Source organism: Strix aluco, chromosome 1, assembly GCF_031877795.1.
Source record: "Strix aluco isolate bStrAlu1 chromosome 1, bStrAlu1.hap1, whole genome shotgun sequence".
Taxonomy (NCBI): Eukaryota; Metazoa; Chordata; class Aves; order Strigiformes; family Strigidae; genus Strix; species Strix aluco.
In genome coordinates, this window is record NC_133931.1 from 64,614,665 (window position 1) to 64,629,454 (window position 14,790).

At 45.1% G+C, this 14,790-nt stretch overlaps 2 protein-coding genes across 3 annotated transcripts in view; one reads left to right on the forward strand and one right to left on the reverse strand.

Moving 5' to 3' along the window:
- Positions 1-3,478: 3,478 nt before the first annotated feature.
- PTGR3 (prostaglandin reductase 3) lies at positions 3,479-12,978 on the reverse strand. Its single transcript, XM_074823132.1, has 2 exons — positions 11,781-12,978; positions 3,479-5,614 (listed from the first exon to the last, which is right to left on the reverse strand). The coding sequence occupies exons 1-2, from the start codon at positions 12,086-12,088 to the stop codon at positions 4,690-4,692; spliced, it is 1,233 nt and encodes a 410-aa protein (XP_074679233.1). The 5' UTR covers positions 12,089-12,978; the 3' UTR covers positions 3,479-4,689.
- A 382-nt stretch (positions 12,979-13,360) lies between these two features.
- Positions 13,361-14,790, forward strand: part of TSHZ1 (teashirt zinc finger homeobox 1) — a 56,229-nt gene continuing 54,799 nt past the window's right edge. For both annotated transcript variants that reach the window (XM_074823145.1, XM_074823153.1), the window contains exon 1: positions 13,361-14,790. This exon is cut by the window's right edge and continues 957 nt beyond it. The gene's annotated coding sequence lies outside the window, so the exon portion shown is untranslated.

The window sequence follows — 14,790 nt, forward strand, 5'->3', positions numbered from 1 at the left end:
CCCCCCCCCTTTTTTGCCCCGAAGAGAGACCAATATTGTTTTCTCAGCTTAAGTAAGAGCAGTATGTAGTTTTCCATTCATAAAAGTATGTTATATTTAAAAAAAAAAAAAAAAAGAGAAAGGTTACTTTGCTTTTACTTTACCTGGGATTTCCCTGCTTCTTTCCACATTTCAGGATTTAGCATATTCCCTCAAAACATAATAAATTTCTATTCTGTAGCTTAAGGGATCCATCAGTTAAAATGTTAGTCTTTCATCTTTATTACCCTCCCATTAAAATGAAAGAAACCGGGACACACTTCAGTTTAGAAGCAGCAATTTAGTTGGTAATGTCCTTACTACTCAAGTCTTTACAAAGAGAGAAAGTGCATTATTGCTTATATTTCACACATCTATCTGCATAAGAAGCAACTAAAGCTTTCAGACACATACGATGTTAAATTTAATAATATTCTTTGATTAGATTATTTTATTACAACATTTTTCCATTACCAGTCATTTCCCGTACACATTTACATTCATAAAACCTGCAGGTTTTTCTTTGTTTGTGTGCGTGTATATGTATTCATAAAGGAAGGAAAAGATTTTCTGGTTTGCTACAGCTGTTAGATTCGAAAAGAACAGATTAATAACTAGCCACCACGTAGGACTAGGTTTTCTTGTACATTGCACCAGTAACCCTTTGCTATAATGAGGACACAAAGAGGCTCACATGAGGCTGCTCCTCTTCTTCATAACTCAAAAGCGTCACAGTGGCAATAGCCTCTAGTGCTATTTGTCTTTAGTGCAGTTGTGACACTTCGGCATGATCCATAATTTGGCAGCTATTTACCGTGACATTTCCCTTCAGTGCAGCCATAACATTCAGTGAAGCCATTATTTGGTTCCATTTACCATATAAATTGTATTGTCGTGCATGCATGCTAGCAGCTACATTAGGTACCTGAAAATGAGTAAATCTTGTAAAATAGATACTAACAGCTATTCAGCAGAGAAATTTCTTTACTCCTCAGACAGAAGTAGGAATATATATAATATCTGCAAACACTACTGCAAACTTTTCCTTGAGAGACTGTAATTATTTGTATTTACATGACACAGCAGTTATTCATATCCACTTATTAAACATATACATTATATACATAGGCACACATATATGCAAATGTACAAATATCTAGGAAACTATTGCTTGGTAGAAATCTAACTTAATTCAAAAAGGTATTAGGAGATTCCAGCATAGCAATTAAGTAGGAAGCATATCTGTAAAATGTGCTGAGGGTTGCAGGCCAGCAGAGAGTGAGTACGTGTGTGTCCATGTGCGCGTGCGTATGCACACATGTGACAGACTCAGGAAAAAAGCCAGCTCTTCATCTAGTTCTTTGTTGTTTTTCCATGGAAGCATATGTGTGTAGGAAAGGGAAATTCTGTTATTAGCCTCAGCAAACAATGCCAGATTCCTCTGTAGCAAATTCATTTAGAAAGGTAAAATTAGGATGTAGTGCTAGCAACCACATCTCAATGAGCTGCTATTATTAATAGTATTATTATTTAAATCCCTGCTCTCTACATATAGTATACTTAGTACTTCCCAGGCAAATGTATTATTATTTTTAATCATTTAAGTCCCCACTGTGCACACAGCTTTTAATACACCTTTTTTGCAAGCATATTAAGTGTATTGTTATTAATCCCTTGCTGTGACTCTACAGTATTTCTTTTCCTTGTATGTTCAATGTCCTATCATCATTTAAACCTCTCAGTGTGTGCATGCCATATACATTTTCCTATCCATCTAATATTTAAACATTATTTAAATCCATCACAGCTTACTTATTCAAAGTCAGCCCTGCTCCCATAACTGTAAGTTTGTAGAATATACTTTTAAATAAAGTTGGCTTTTTTCCCCTGCAAACCAAAAATTATTACAAATCTCAGCAGAAAAGCCTTATCTGCGCATTTCAGAAATACTTTTCACCCTCTCCCCATCAATAATGCTCTCTTACAGCAATCTAAATGATAGAAGTTGTATCTTTAAAAACAAAAATTACTTCTTCATTCTGGATTCATTCATGGAAGAGCAATCGTGTATCCTGAGTTACCCCTTTAGTTTAACATAAGCATCTGATGAAAAGGCCAAGCCCAATGGCCATAGCCCAGCCCAAACACCAAAAGGGCTACAAAATTAGTACACTAGCTATACAAGTTCTCCGTATAACAAATTTAAACTTTTTATTAACACGTAATCAGTGTGAAAGTGCTAAATAATAAGGCTGAAACCAAAATTAAAATCAACAAAATGTCATATCTGAATATATACATGTGAACCTTCCAAAGGTTCCTCTCTTCCCTTATTTTGATCAGTGAAAGAGCCCGGGGCAGTTGCATTACTCAACGTTATATATGAAGTAACATATTAAAAAGAAAGTAGAATTCTGTCTGTCCAAACAGAATCTTGTTACAAGAATAACTTTTTATGACAAAAACATTCGGAATTCACTGCCTTGGAAACATCTAAACCTATTGGCCTGACAGTGATCAACACCTCTGAAAACTGGGCCTCTTGGATGGGTTTTGGCACTTGTCTGCAGGAACTTAATTTGAAAAATTGTTATCCACGCAACTCTTCTGTGCGCATCACAGATGTAACCAATTGTATTATTTTTAGTTTTATTTTGCCCTAGTACATCCTAAACATCCTTTTTTTTTTTTTCTTTCTTTTTTTTAAGATGCATTTATTGACCACAGGTACCACCTTTTCTCTGAACGAGAAAAGAAACCATGTGCCTAGGAATAAGACAGTGAGAACTTTGTATGCTCTGATCTTGTATGGTATTTGAGTCTTTGCATCTTTCTAGCATCCAGCTGGAAGGCCAATATGCCTTTCGAATTATGCAAAACACACAAAACACCACAGTATTTGTAATATTAGAGGGGAAAGAGTAAGTATGTTTCTACCAGCAGATCTTGGTGAAAACAAAAATCAGAGTGGTTTGATGCTCAGCTTGAGTAAAAGAGAAATGGTAAAAAAGACTCAAGCCATCCCCAAAATCCTCCAAGCTGGGACTAAACCCAGTAGTCAGACATGGCCCCAAAAAGGGACAGTTCTTTGTTGCACACAATTCTTTAGGATGCTAATGACATATGCACTAAAAAATTACAATAAGATTGCGCTAAATCAAAGCTAAAAATACTTTTTCTACTGTCTGTACTACTGAGTAAAACAGAAGTTTTTCCTACATGTTACTTTTAAAAATGTCATGTACAGTCAGTCCTGAATAATGCCCAAAAACTAAGTTTACCCTGGATTTTTTCAACCTCTAGACATTATCAGTCTATCATTACGTTTATTACTAGGTGTATGATCTTACAAAATTTCCATCTCTCCAACTGCATACAAATGTATATAATTTCAAAAGATGTGGCAAAATCGGCCTTTAAGATCTTAAATATTTGCTATGGAAAAAAGATGTAGAGCAAGCACAGTTTAAAGTATTTTATTGTTCTGGAAAATATTACACTTCCAGCTGGAATTCCCAATCTATGTACCATTAATAACATCTATTAAGCGAGGAAGAATTTTCAAAACTTTACAAAACCTTTCAACTGCACCCACTAGATAACCTATGGCTGAGCGTCAGTACGCATTTGAGGAACTGTGACTGTAGATTTAAAATGGTCTTGCTGTTTGTAAAAGGGCTTCTACAGAAGCAATATTCGGTAAAAGTAGGAGCAGCAGCCCAATTACGGGAAGTTACTTTAAGAATCATCAGCCAAAGAACTCTACAACACAGAGATTATCTACAAAGGAGCTAGTCAGCAAGAACCGGATCAATATGAATAAATGCCACAAATATTTGAATAGTTTTTTAAACTTTATTAAAATCTTCAAAAAATATACTGGATCTGAACACACGAGAACATGGCTCAAACCCCCACTCCAGTAATCTTGTAACACTGACTAAAGGGGAGACCTGACAGTAAACAGTAACAGTAGCAAATGAAAAAGCAAGAAAATGAGATTATGTTGCAACTTATAGTTAAACATTTAAAAGAAAATTGCACAGTTGTTTATAGTTACGAAAGACATAATTAAAAAAAGTCAAGTTGCTTTTCTTAATATTACTGACCTGTCAGAAGTGGAGGATAAATTTCCCTGCGTAACCACTCAAGGCATATTACTATGATCCATGATGCAACTGAATTATGATTATCGTGTTTGTGACAAAAAATTAAGAGCATATTTTTTTCCAGAAACTTCAAGAGATTAATAGAGCAACCACAAGATACAACTCTTTATTTAGTCTTGTTCTAACAATTTTATTTTTAAATCAGGGAATCAAAATTGCTGAAAGATTTTTTTTTTTCTGGGCTGAACTATATATAAAGTCTTATCAAACCAGTCTGACAGACTAAATCTGCCTCTGCATTGAGACTTATTCTGTCAAGAACAATGTTCTTGTCTCACACTAGCCTAGGCGACAGAATCAGAGGCCCACTAAGTCCGTGCTACAGCCACAGATTTAAGCACTTTTAAGAAAAGAAAAAAAACACAAAACTTTTTATTAACACCTTAATGGTGTTTTTTAATATAATATCCATTACTAAGCTTAAAAAAAGAAATTGTTTCTAGTAATTCTGCGGCATAAAGTGCCCATTTTCTCTCTTCTGATTTATATCATTGTTCTGTTTTTACAGCTTACTGTTGACAGAGTGAGGTAATTCAACTACAATTTTTCCAATGTTTTTTCCCATGTACATGTAATCTACAGCACGGAATACAGACTCCAAGCCAGTGAACTTCCCCTCTGGAGACATGTCTCCAAAGTCCACCTCACAAACCAGGTCTCCTTTTTCATACATCTTGAGCAAGTGCTTCAGAGCCATTTTGTACTCGGAAAGGTAATGGTTCAAGAAGAAACCCCGAACGCTGGCAGACTTCTTCAATAGTTTTGCTGGCAATAACTCTGCTTTAATGGGCTGGAGGCCAGTAGGGTTTTGGTAGCCAGCGATAAACCCAATAACTATCAGGTGCCCTTTGGTAGCCAAGGAGTTAAGAGCCAAGTCAAACATCTTTCCCCCAACAGATTCGTACACCACATCCACACCTTCGGGGTAGTCCTTCCTAAGAACAGATTCAACATTTTCAGTTTTATAGTTGATCGTACGGTCACAGCCAATGGATTTCAGAAAACCACCCTTTTCATCACTGGAGCAGGTTCCAATTACATGGCATTTTGCCTTCTTTGCAAGCTGCACAGCGAACTGGCCTGTTCCTCCGGCCGCTGCTGTCACCAGAACCTTCTTGCCTTCAGACAGCTCTCCCAGCTCTTTCAAACTGATGTATGCGGTAGCGCCACTTACCATTAAAGTAAGAAACTCGGGTTTCACAGAGGGTAGAGGAACTGCTTGTTTGGCAGGCACAACTGTGTATTCAGCAAAGGAACCTGCTTTCACGTAGGCCACAGCTTGACCCACTGTATAATCAGCACTAGCACTGAGTCCTAACGCTACCACGTCACCGACACCTTCAAAACCTATATCGAATGGGGGCTTAACCGATGCATCATATCGACCAGCTGAGTAGTTTATGTCAGATGCATTAATGCCGACAAATCTAGAAGAAAACAAAAATGTATTAACGAGATTCATTCCTTACAAGTCTTTGTCGTATGAGAAACCTTCAATTTGAAGTCGTGGGATATGTACGAGACTTTTTCTGATTATTAGTACATTCGAATAATGACTATACTCCAGAGACTACTTCCATCAGACTTTTGTAGTTTACATTCTGTTGCTATAGAATTAAAGATAAATTTGCTAAAAGAAAAAAAAACAAAAAACAAAACCAAAACCCAACTTATGTTTTCCTCAGGTCCATTTGACCAAACTAAGCAAACTAAAAATAATTCTGTAAAAGATTAAAGGATGAAAATTAATTGACCACTTTATACAAGATGTGAAAACACTGAAGAATAAAACATGTAAAGCGGTAAATATGCGGATTCTGGCAACAAATTTACATTTTTGAATATAATAATACTGTTAATGACTAATGATCATATTAACTATCGATGTCATTTGCAAGGTCATGTTACTGTAGGCAAGTACTTTTTAATTGATGGAGTCACTACAGCAAATTTGCCTTTTGATGTAGCTAATGTCAACGTTAAAATATTTTTCTTTATATAAATTACTTGCAACACATCAAAACAACCTTGCACAGAAGGACTAAAATTATAAGACTGAGCATCAAGTCCTGCTGACCTCTAACAGGTGAAAATGGATGCTAATTTTTTTAGGAAGAGACATTCTCACAACTTGATCAAGCGCTAGGAGATAATGCCTAAAACAAAGTTATGATCTAGCTTAAACACAAACAGCGTTTTCGTTAACTTTTTTTTAAAAAAAACCATAATAGTATCTCTATGCAGAAAAAGGAAGAGAGACTGGAGGAGATTCTGTTAACTAGAAAATGTTAAAAGAGACACGTACAACAGGAAACACAAGGACTTCTACATGTGGAAGTGACAACCTGAAGGGTGTACCTGATACCATGCAAAGGCTGCAGAAGTACGCAAACAGAACGCTTTTAATTGTTGCAGTTAGCAATAGGCTCAAATCGGATGTGTGTGTAGTTCTAAATTGCTTGCACACAGAGCAAGGAGAACTAAAACTGCTTTGCTCGTTTGGATTTTCTTCATTCTTTATAGCATGGGGAGCCTCAAACTTTCACCAACGTAATGCGTTATATATAAAGACACGTACGCATAAACATATCCGTGCATAAAATAGGTGGAAGTGACTGTTGCACTTTTAAATTCTGCCTTTGACTCACTGCTCGGCCGCGACAAAAAATGTCTGCGTCTTGTTCGGAGATACAAAAAATCCTCTATTGTCCGGCTTTAAGGTAACTCCCATAGAGTCCTGCTAAAAGATGCATAAAAACTGGTAACGGAACAGCGGCCTCCGAGGCAAACCGAGTCCCCGGGCCGCCAGGCAGAAGGGCTCGGAGCACCGAGGCGAGACGTGCCGGCGCCGCACTATCCTCCCCCCGCGTTTACACCCCAACTTCTGCGGAAGGGAGCTGAGAGTGAGAGGCCGGCGGGGAGCTGTGCTCTCCCCCTCTTCGGGTCTCCTCCCGTCGCCCATCCGGGGGGCTCGTTCTCGGTAGCTGTCGGGCGCTCTCGGTAGCTGTCAGGCCAGCCCCCGGGCTCACACGCTGCCCCCGCAGCAGGCAGGTCCCCGCTCCCCGCGGGACTGAACCTCCCTCCGCACGTCTGCGCATCCCTCCGCACGTCTGCTTCCGCACGGTGCGGAGCAGCCCGTGCCCTCGGCCTTCTGAAGAAGGGGAGGGTGGGGGGGAACAGACCAGCGGTAACAGTACCAAGCCCCCGTCTCCCTCACTCTTCTCGGCGCTGCACTGCAGCGGGGAGAGCACAAAGGGGCAGGGAAATGACCCACCGAGGACCCAAACTTTGCGTGGGCCGCCCGACGAGCAGGACTCCCACGGCCCCGTTGCTTTTGTTCTGGAGCCGGGGGAGGATGCAAACCCTTCCCCGCCCGGGATGCTGTACCGCAACTTGTGGCTGAGGGGGCCGCGGAGCATAAGTTGGTGCTGCCCGACCGCCCCACGCCCTGCCGCGCCGCGGCCGGGCAGAGGATGCGGAGCCCACGGGGCACCGCGGGCGCGGCGCGCAGGCGGAGCTCTGCCGTGGGAGAGGGGCAAGGCGGCCCTGCCCGCCGCTGCCCGCGCTGGGGGGGGTTGTTGGGGCGGACAAAGCCCTTGCGCGCTGCACCGCTGCGCGGAGTTGATATGGGGGGTGGGGGGGGTGGTCGTCCCCGCCCGGCCGCTGCACGCACACAGACAGAAACGCGTGCACACGCACACGCTCCCTCCCCGTCTCTGCGGGGCTGCCGGGCCGCGGGAGATGGTTTTCCCTGGGCTCCCGCACTCATCATTATTAATCAATACAGCCTGCCGCCCAGCCTCCCCCGCCCCGATTTTTTTAAGCTCCCTTTTTATTTTGTGCGAACTCAAAACTCCTGTTCGCATTGTACGAGTTTTTTTCTTTTTTTTTTTTTTTTTTTCTTTAAGATTGTCTAGTCTCTTAGATTCCTCGCACATTAAAACGATCGTATGCGGCATCTGGATTAAAACATATTGTCTAATTTGCCTTGTCATTCCAGCTGACAGAAGGGAGGTGGTACGATGTGCCCGCAGTTTCTTACATTATTTTGCTTTTAAAAGTAGGAATAAGTACCATTTACAAGTTGAAGAACAGTTTACTAACTTCTGAGACTGAGGAAAGGAGAGCACAGAAGTAACAATTACTTGGGGAGTGGGTGGGTTTTAAGAGCCCTTCCAGATCTTTTATATTGTCTTGCTTTACTTTCTTAAAACATACTATTTAATTTAGCAGTTTCTAACTGAAGCTTGCTCCTTCAACATTTCAAGATTTAAACCTAAGGGGAAAAAAAAAAAAAAAGCTAGAGATTGGCTTTTCCCAAAATAATTACGCACATTGAGTCACCCGTCTTATTTATACTCAACAGTGTTGAACCCCCTCATATTGTTTATTACAGAAAACAGGAGGACACCGCCGAGGGGAGGAAATGCTGCTTTTCGTACCACAACAAAGCGTGAGACACTGAAAACCAGCACCACAGCCTTAAACACAGACAAAACAAAGTCATCCAAACCAGTACTATGCAAGAAAAACATTATTTAGACCAAACACTCAGCAGGAATAGTCCTCCACTTTTCCCACTGTGATCCATTAGTCCCTTGGTTCAAAAAACTTTCTCAATCCCTCTTACTCCCTTTTCTAGAAACTTTCTTCCCATCTTCCAGCCCAACAGTAAATCCTCGCAGGTATTTTGGAAACGAAATGTGTCACTTCATCAAGAAAATCTCGAAAATCCCCCAACAACTTTAAGAAGGACCAAATCTTCATAGCCTTTGGGTCCTTCTCCTGCAATAAAACAGAGGAACCTTGCCCCCGCCCCCAAAAACAGGACAAACGGACATACAAAGCTTAAATGGCTTCATTAAGGATTTTTTTATTCACCTTCTCCCCTCCTCCTCTCCCCGTACACAGAATTGAAGTAAAAAAAATTGCTTTGTATAGATTTCTAGTTTTGAAGAATTTCTGAATAAAGGATGAATTGTTTTTTTCTTTATGAAAAAGTAGAAATAAGGGTTGCTGGCTTAGTTCTCTAAAGGAGGAGAAAGAGGGGAAGAAAGTCCCCCCTAATTGCCTCTTATTTTAAAATATCTATCCATACAGGAACTCAGAACATTTTAATTCCCATTCCCCTAAATCCAAAACCAGATTTTATTGTGGTGGATGAGAATTGTTTTACATAAAAAGCTCAAAGCAATTAATACTATTCATGGGCGTGACTGGGACTAAAATGAACAAATCCGCAAATGCACTCTTGGAACTCACGTCCTTTATTGTTTTGTTGTTAATTGTATGTTTCTACCTATTAGAAAATGTATAGTTGTATTTAGGGCTTATTTTTAAAAAAAACTAAATAAAACCAGGGACTCATCCTTTCATGACGGGAAAATGCTTCCCCAGAGTGACAAGAGAGAGGGAAACATTTGGAACTCGGTTCCTGCTGCAGCTTGTATATAGAGAATGTTTTTCAGTAACGTGATCCTGTGTCTTCTGTGATATTCCCCAGAAAATAATAATAAATAGAGAGGAAATGCCACAGAAACCCAAATAATACAAAACGTATGAACTCTAAATCTAGACTTCATCATTCACCTCTCCCTCCCCTCTATCCCCACTCGTGCATGTGTGTCTGTACAGGAACATCTGTGTAATAGGCTGATGTGTTAAAACCCAGTAATTGCCTGTCTGAATCCGTGGACCAGCTCCTGCCTTTAGTCTGGTACAAGCTCTGAGCCTCAGCCCTTTTACCATGAGGTGTGCACATCTCTCTGGCACCCAGGGAGCCCACCCAGCAAAGGGAGGGAGGAGAGGGAGAAAGGAAGAGTTACACTCCAAGCCGTATAAAAAATGAATAAATTTTAAAAAGGAAGGAGGGAGGAGGATGAGAAAGACTCCAAGTGCAAGGGGGGGGGGGGGGGGGCGGATTTGAGAAACAAGGATGTCGTTCTGCCTTGCATTATCCCAGTAGAGACTTGCTACTTGTATCTCAAGTCTTTTGAGTTCTTCCATGAAAAGGAATTTAACCCCAGCCTGATGGCTGTTTCATGCCATTACTGTTTCACGTTCATTAGTGGATGCAGCAACACAATGTTCTAGACCTTGAGGTTTGGAGGGAATTTTGGTCTCAGAAATCCTAGTGGGAGATGTCAGCATCGGATTAAAGTGCCACAGAAGCTTTCTTGTCAGCTCCTGAAGGAGTCTCTGTTCTTCTTTCTCCTTACCCCTTCTTTGCTACGTATTTATGTGTTACATATGGACACATGCTAGAGATTACACATGCACACACTGCCTTAACAGAACTTCCAGCATTGTTCTCAAGCCAACTTAGTGCTTCTTAACATCGTTAAGCTCCAACGGAGAGCATGGCAAACTATGTGTTACTACGATTTCCTTGCTTGACAAGAACCCGAGGGTGCTGCTCTCTTCTGAGCCAGCTACGCACTCTGCTCCGAAGTTCCCAGAGTTTCAGCTTCCCCTCGTGGGCAGAGAAACGTCTGAACTTTAGAAGGCTTACTTTTAGCTTAAGGAACGACAACGTCTAGGAAGGAGCCACCGAAATCAAACAGGTTTATGGAGACAGCCTGGGGCGGCGGGGGGCACGTTTTGTCCTCAGAGTCCTCATTTCATGGCGAGCTGGTCACCGCGCCGGGCGCGCAGCCCCAGCGCAGGATTTACGGCGTGTTATGTTAAGCAAAATGTCACCTCCTCACTCTCCGCCCGACCCGGCTCCACTCTAAAAGCTGCCAACAACTGCGGGCTCGCGTCCTGCCGAGCGAGGCCGCGGCCGGGCCGAGCCGCGCCGGGCCGTACCGGGCGGCTGCCCTGCCCTGCCCCCTCCCCGCCGCCCGCTTTTGGCGCGCAGAGGCGGGGGTGGTGCCGCGGCGGCCGGGGCTGGCAGGGCGGCGGGCCCCGGCCTCTGCCTGCCCGGTGAGTCACGGCCGGCTGAGGGAGGGTTAGTGGCGGGCGGGCCGCGGCTGGGCGGGAGGGGGAGGTGTGGAAAAGGCACCGGGGGGCAGCAGCCGCAGGGTCGCCCGGAGGAGAGCGGGTGGTGCGGGCTCTCAGCACACGGCCGTACCTCAGCGTCCCCGAGAGAGGTGTGCGGGTGTGGTGGGGACACACGCACGCCCCGGGGACTACGTGCATGTAACGAGCCCGGGCAGGGACCTGGGAGAGACTCGCAAGCGGTTCCCGGCGTCTCACTCTCTCCTCGGCGCTCACTGAACATAAAACTTGCGTCTTGCTCGCCTTGGCACAGGGACCCTGCGGTGTTCCTCCTCCTTCGGGCAGGCGTACGCCGGGAGCAGCGCACGCACCCCCCCCCCCCCACGCCCCCCCACCCCCGCCAGAGAAAGAGGCGGCGGCAGTGTCACCCCCACACACGTGGATGGGGCGACCGGACTAGCACCAGCCGTTCAAAACAACAAGAACAACAATAAAATTAAATTAACAGTCGCCAGATGGCAGCTGGTACAACTTTGGAGCCGGTCTCCAAAGTGAGGGAGCATGTGTGAGGGAGCAGGCCGCAAGGTGCGGGAAGTCGGAGGGGGCCGGGGCGCGGGGGGCCGGGGCCGGTGGGGGGGGCGGGCGGGAGCTCACCTGTTCCTGACGAGGAGGTCTCCGTCTCCCGGGAGTGGCACGGGCGAGTCCTGCCGCAGGGTAACCGCTTCCCTGAAGTTTTGGCTCAGTTTAGTCACCACCAGCTTCTTCATGGAGCTGGGGATGGACGAGCCCTGGAAATCCAGAAAGTGACGGGAGTAGGACATGTCCAGGATGGGCCGCGGCCGGCTGCCACCGAAGTAGGACCAGGCGGGAGCCGCCGCGGCGCCGGACGGCTGCTGCCGCCGCCACCAGCACCGCGGTGCCCGGGAGCTCAGCAAAGCGCCGCTTTTCGCGCTAAAACTCATGCCCTGCCTCGGCTCTCCTCTCCCCCCCGCCCCGCTCGGGTGAGCTCCAGCTCGGGATTCTCCAGGCAGCTCGCAGGACCCACCGCCACCGAGCCGGCAGGAGAAACTCTCCGCACGCAGCGATTTGTGTACGTAAATAAAGCCCCGTGCGACACGCTGCAGCCTGCCTCCGTCCTCCCCACCCGGCCGGCCCCTTCGCCGCACGGCAACGCCGCCGCGGGAGCCGCGGCAAGATGGTCCCCTGCAGCCGGTCGTCTTCTGCCACCGCAGGCGTTACCGAGGAGCAACGCCGGCCCGCTCTGGCGGCCGGCCGGCCGGCCCACAAGCCCGCGGCTGCGCCCGGCTCTGCCCGGCCCGCCGCGCCACACACACGCGGGCGCTGCCTGCCCCTGCCTGCCGCCACGCCTGAGGACGGCAACTGGGGTCGTGGCTCTGCCAGGGAGGCGGACGGACGACAGGCTGGACGTTCTCCTAGAGGTGGCTTTTAATTTGCACGCTGCCTCTGACTAAGGGGTTTAAAAAACAGGACAGAGGGAGAGAGAGAGGGGGGGGGAGAAACGCCTCGGATCCCCCCCCTTCCGCCCCGTTCTTTAGTTTACAAAAAGAGGTTATCTTTCTACAAAAAAAAAAAAAAAAAAAAAAAGGAGGAAGAGAGCACGATAAATTATCGGCTCGATAAGGTTAGAGAAGTGGAGAGAAGTTGCAGCTAATCTTCTCGTGTTGTTATTAGCCGCCGCCGCCGAGCCGCTGCCTGCGGGCGGAGGCTCCGCCCCTTCCGTGCGAAACGTTCACTTCCTCGCAAGGTGGTACGAATCAACCCCGAGCCTCTGGCGGCCGCGCGCGGGGGGCCGGGGCGCGCGCGGCGGCCGTTGGGGCGGCTGAGGCGCGGGCTGCACGCGCGGCGCGGGAGGGCAGTCGGAAAGGCGAAGCTCTTCCCGCCCGCCGGGAGGGTCCGCAGGGGTGCTCTGGGCGGGCGGTAGCCCTGCCGTCCCGGGGGGGGGGCAGGTTAACGGGCTGCTGTCAGTTTCTGTGGGTCGCGGGGTTTCCCCCCACTCCCTCTTTCCGTCAGAAAACCCTTTTTTGTTGTTGTTGTTGTTTCTTCTTTCTTTCTCCTTAAAAAAAGAAAACAAAAAAATCACTTCTCGCTGTAGAATACATTTGGGAGAGGGAACCTGCGCAGGAAATCGTCTGGGTCAAGGGACCAAAGTAAATGTTGTGATAGAGCCGCCAATCCCAACTTGGTACAACTGCGTGGAGGGAGGGAATGTAATAGAGATGTTGCACCGGTGTCTGAGGAGCTCACGTGTAATTCCTAGAATTAACTCCATCCTACCAGTATAAACAGCTCGTTGCTTAATTGTGCGGTATTAATAATTAAAAGGAAAAAAAAAAAAGGATAAATCCCCTTCTGCCCGAAAGAGAGCAAAATTGCAGTTCCGAGTGTTTTCCTTTAGGAATCAGCTGGGTAGTTTTTATTTGCTTTCTCGACTTAAAAAAGAAAGGGAAGAACCCTTCTGTTCTTGCAGTTAACATTATATAAATCCCCAGACACATACTGTGCAAAATCTATTAGCAGCATGTTTCATATGCTGCAGTTCTTGCTCTGCAATCTGTTGGTATTTTAAAGTAAGGATGAACTGTAATCTCCCACAAATCATTTTTAATTCAATGCCGGTTAGACGTGTGCCACGGCGAGGTATCATCTCCTGCTTTTTTTTTTTTTTTTTTTTTTAAGTTTGCTGGAACAAGACCTCTGCTGAAGTTAAATCAGCACATGCGTTTTGCACAGCACTTTAGCAAGTGGATTATAATAACAACCCCCTCAACGCGTGTCTCACATGAGGAATCTTTTATGCTGCGCTGTATTAAGACTTCTTTTTTTGTCATATTGTTTAGCTCTGGGAAAGGAAAAAAAAATGAAAACAAAGCAATTAAAAAGATTGACAGGTATGGGTTTGTGTGAGACCTATTTGTAATTGTCAGGGTGACGTGGGCAAGAGGAGGAGGAGTAACAAACTGAAGCAGGAAAAGCAGCTCGATGTGTCTGTCTATCAGTTGAGACTGTCTGAGAGCCCTGGGATCCGAATGTGTGTTATATTTCAGTGAAAAGAGAAGAGAGGGAGAGTGGATCTCTTTCTCTCCCAGGAGTTTAGGGGGGGGGACAGTTCACGTTAATCTCTCCCACTCAGTGAATGTCTTTTCTTCCTCCCCCCCCTCCCTCTTTGCACACACTCTCCGGGGTTTTTCTTGGTTTTGGCAAATTTTTTGTGTGTGTTGTTTTTTTGTGTTTTTTTTTTTTTTTCTTCTTCTGTTGCAGATCAAGATCAGCCAAAAAAAAAAATCCATGATAAAAAAAATGTGTTTGCATTATATTTAGTATCAGAAGAAGCTTCGATTTGTGGAGGAAAAAAAACGGAGAGCAAGAGAGAAAAGTAGTCCTCTCCGGTGGTGACACTGTTTGATCTGTGACTGTTTGGAAGGTGGAGGAGTGACTGACATTTCCCATCCGGTGTATATGTATGTATGGGGGCTTTACTCCTTTTTATTATTTGCTGTCTTGCTCTTAGACTAAGTGCTGGGAGGAGAAGGAGAGACTGGATCGACCTCGTTTTTTGCACAATGAACAAACTATTACCAACGCAATAAAAAACCAAACAAACAAACCCCCCCCAACAACAACAGCAACAACAACACACAAATCC

What these genes read in the sequence shown, in the direction of transcription:
- PTGR3 (XM_074823132.1), bottom strand. Translation starts at nt 12,088, where the DNA reads ATGAGTTTTAGCGCGAAAAGCGGCGCTTTGCTGAGCTCCCGGGCACCG. An exon ending in GACCTCCTCGTCAGGAACAG is followed by an intron (nt 5,615 to 11,780) that starts GTGAGCTCCCGC and finishes GTTTTCTTCTAG; the next exon opens with ATTTGTCGGCATTAATGCAT.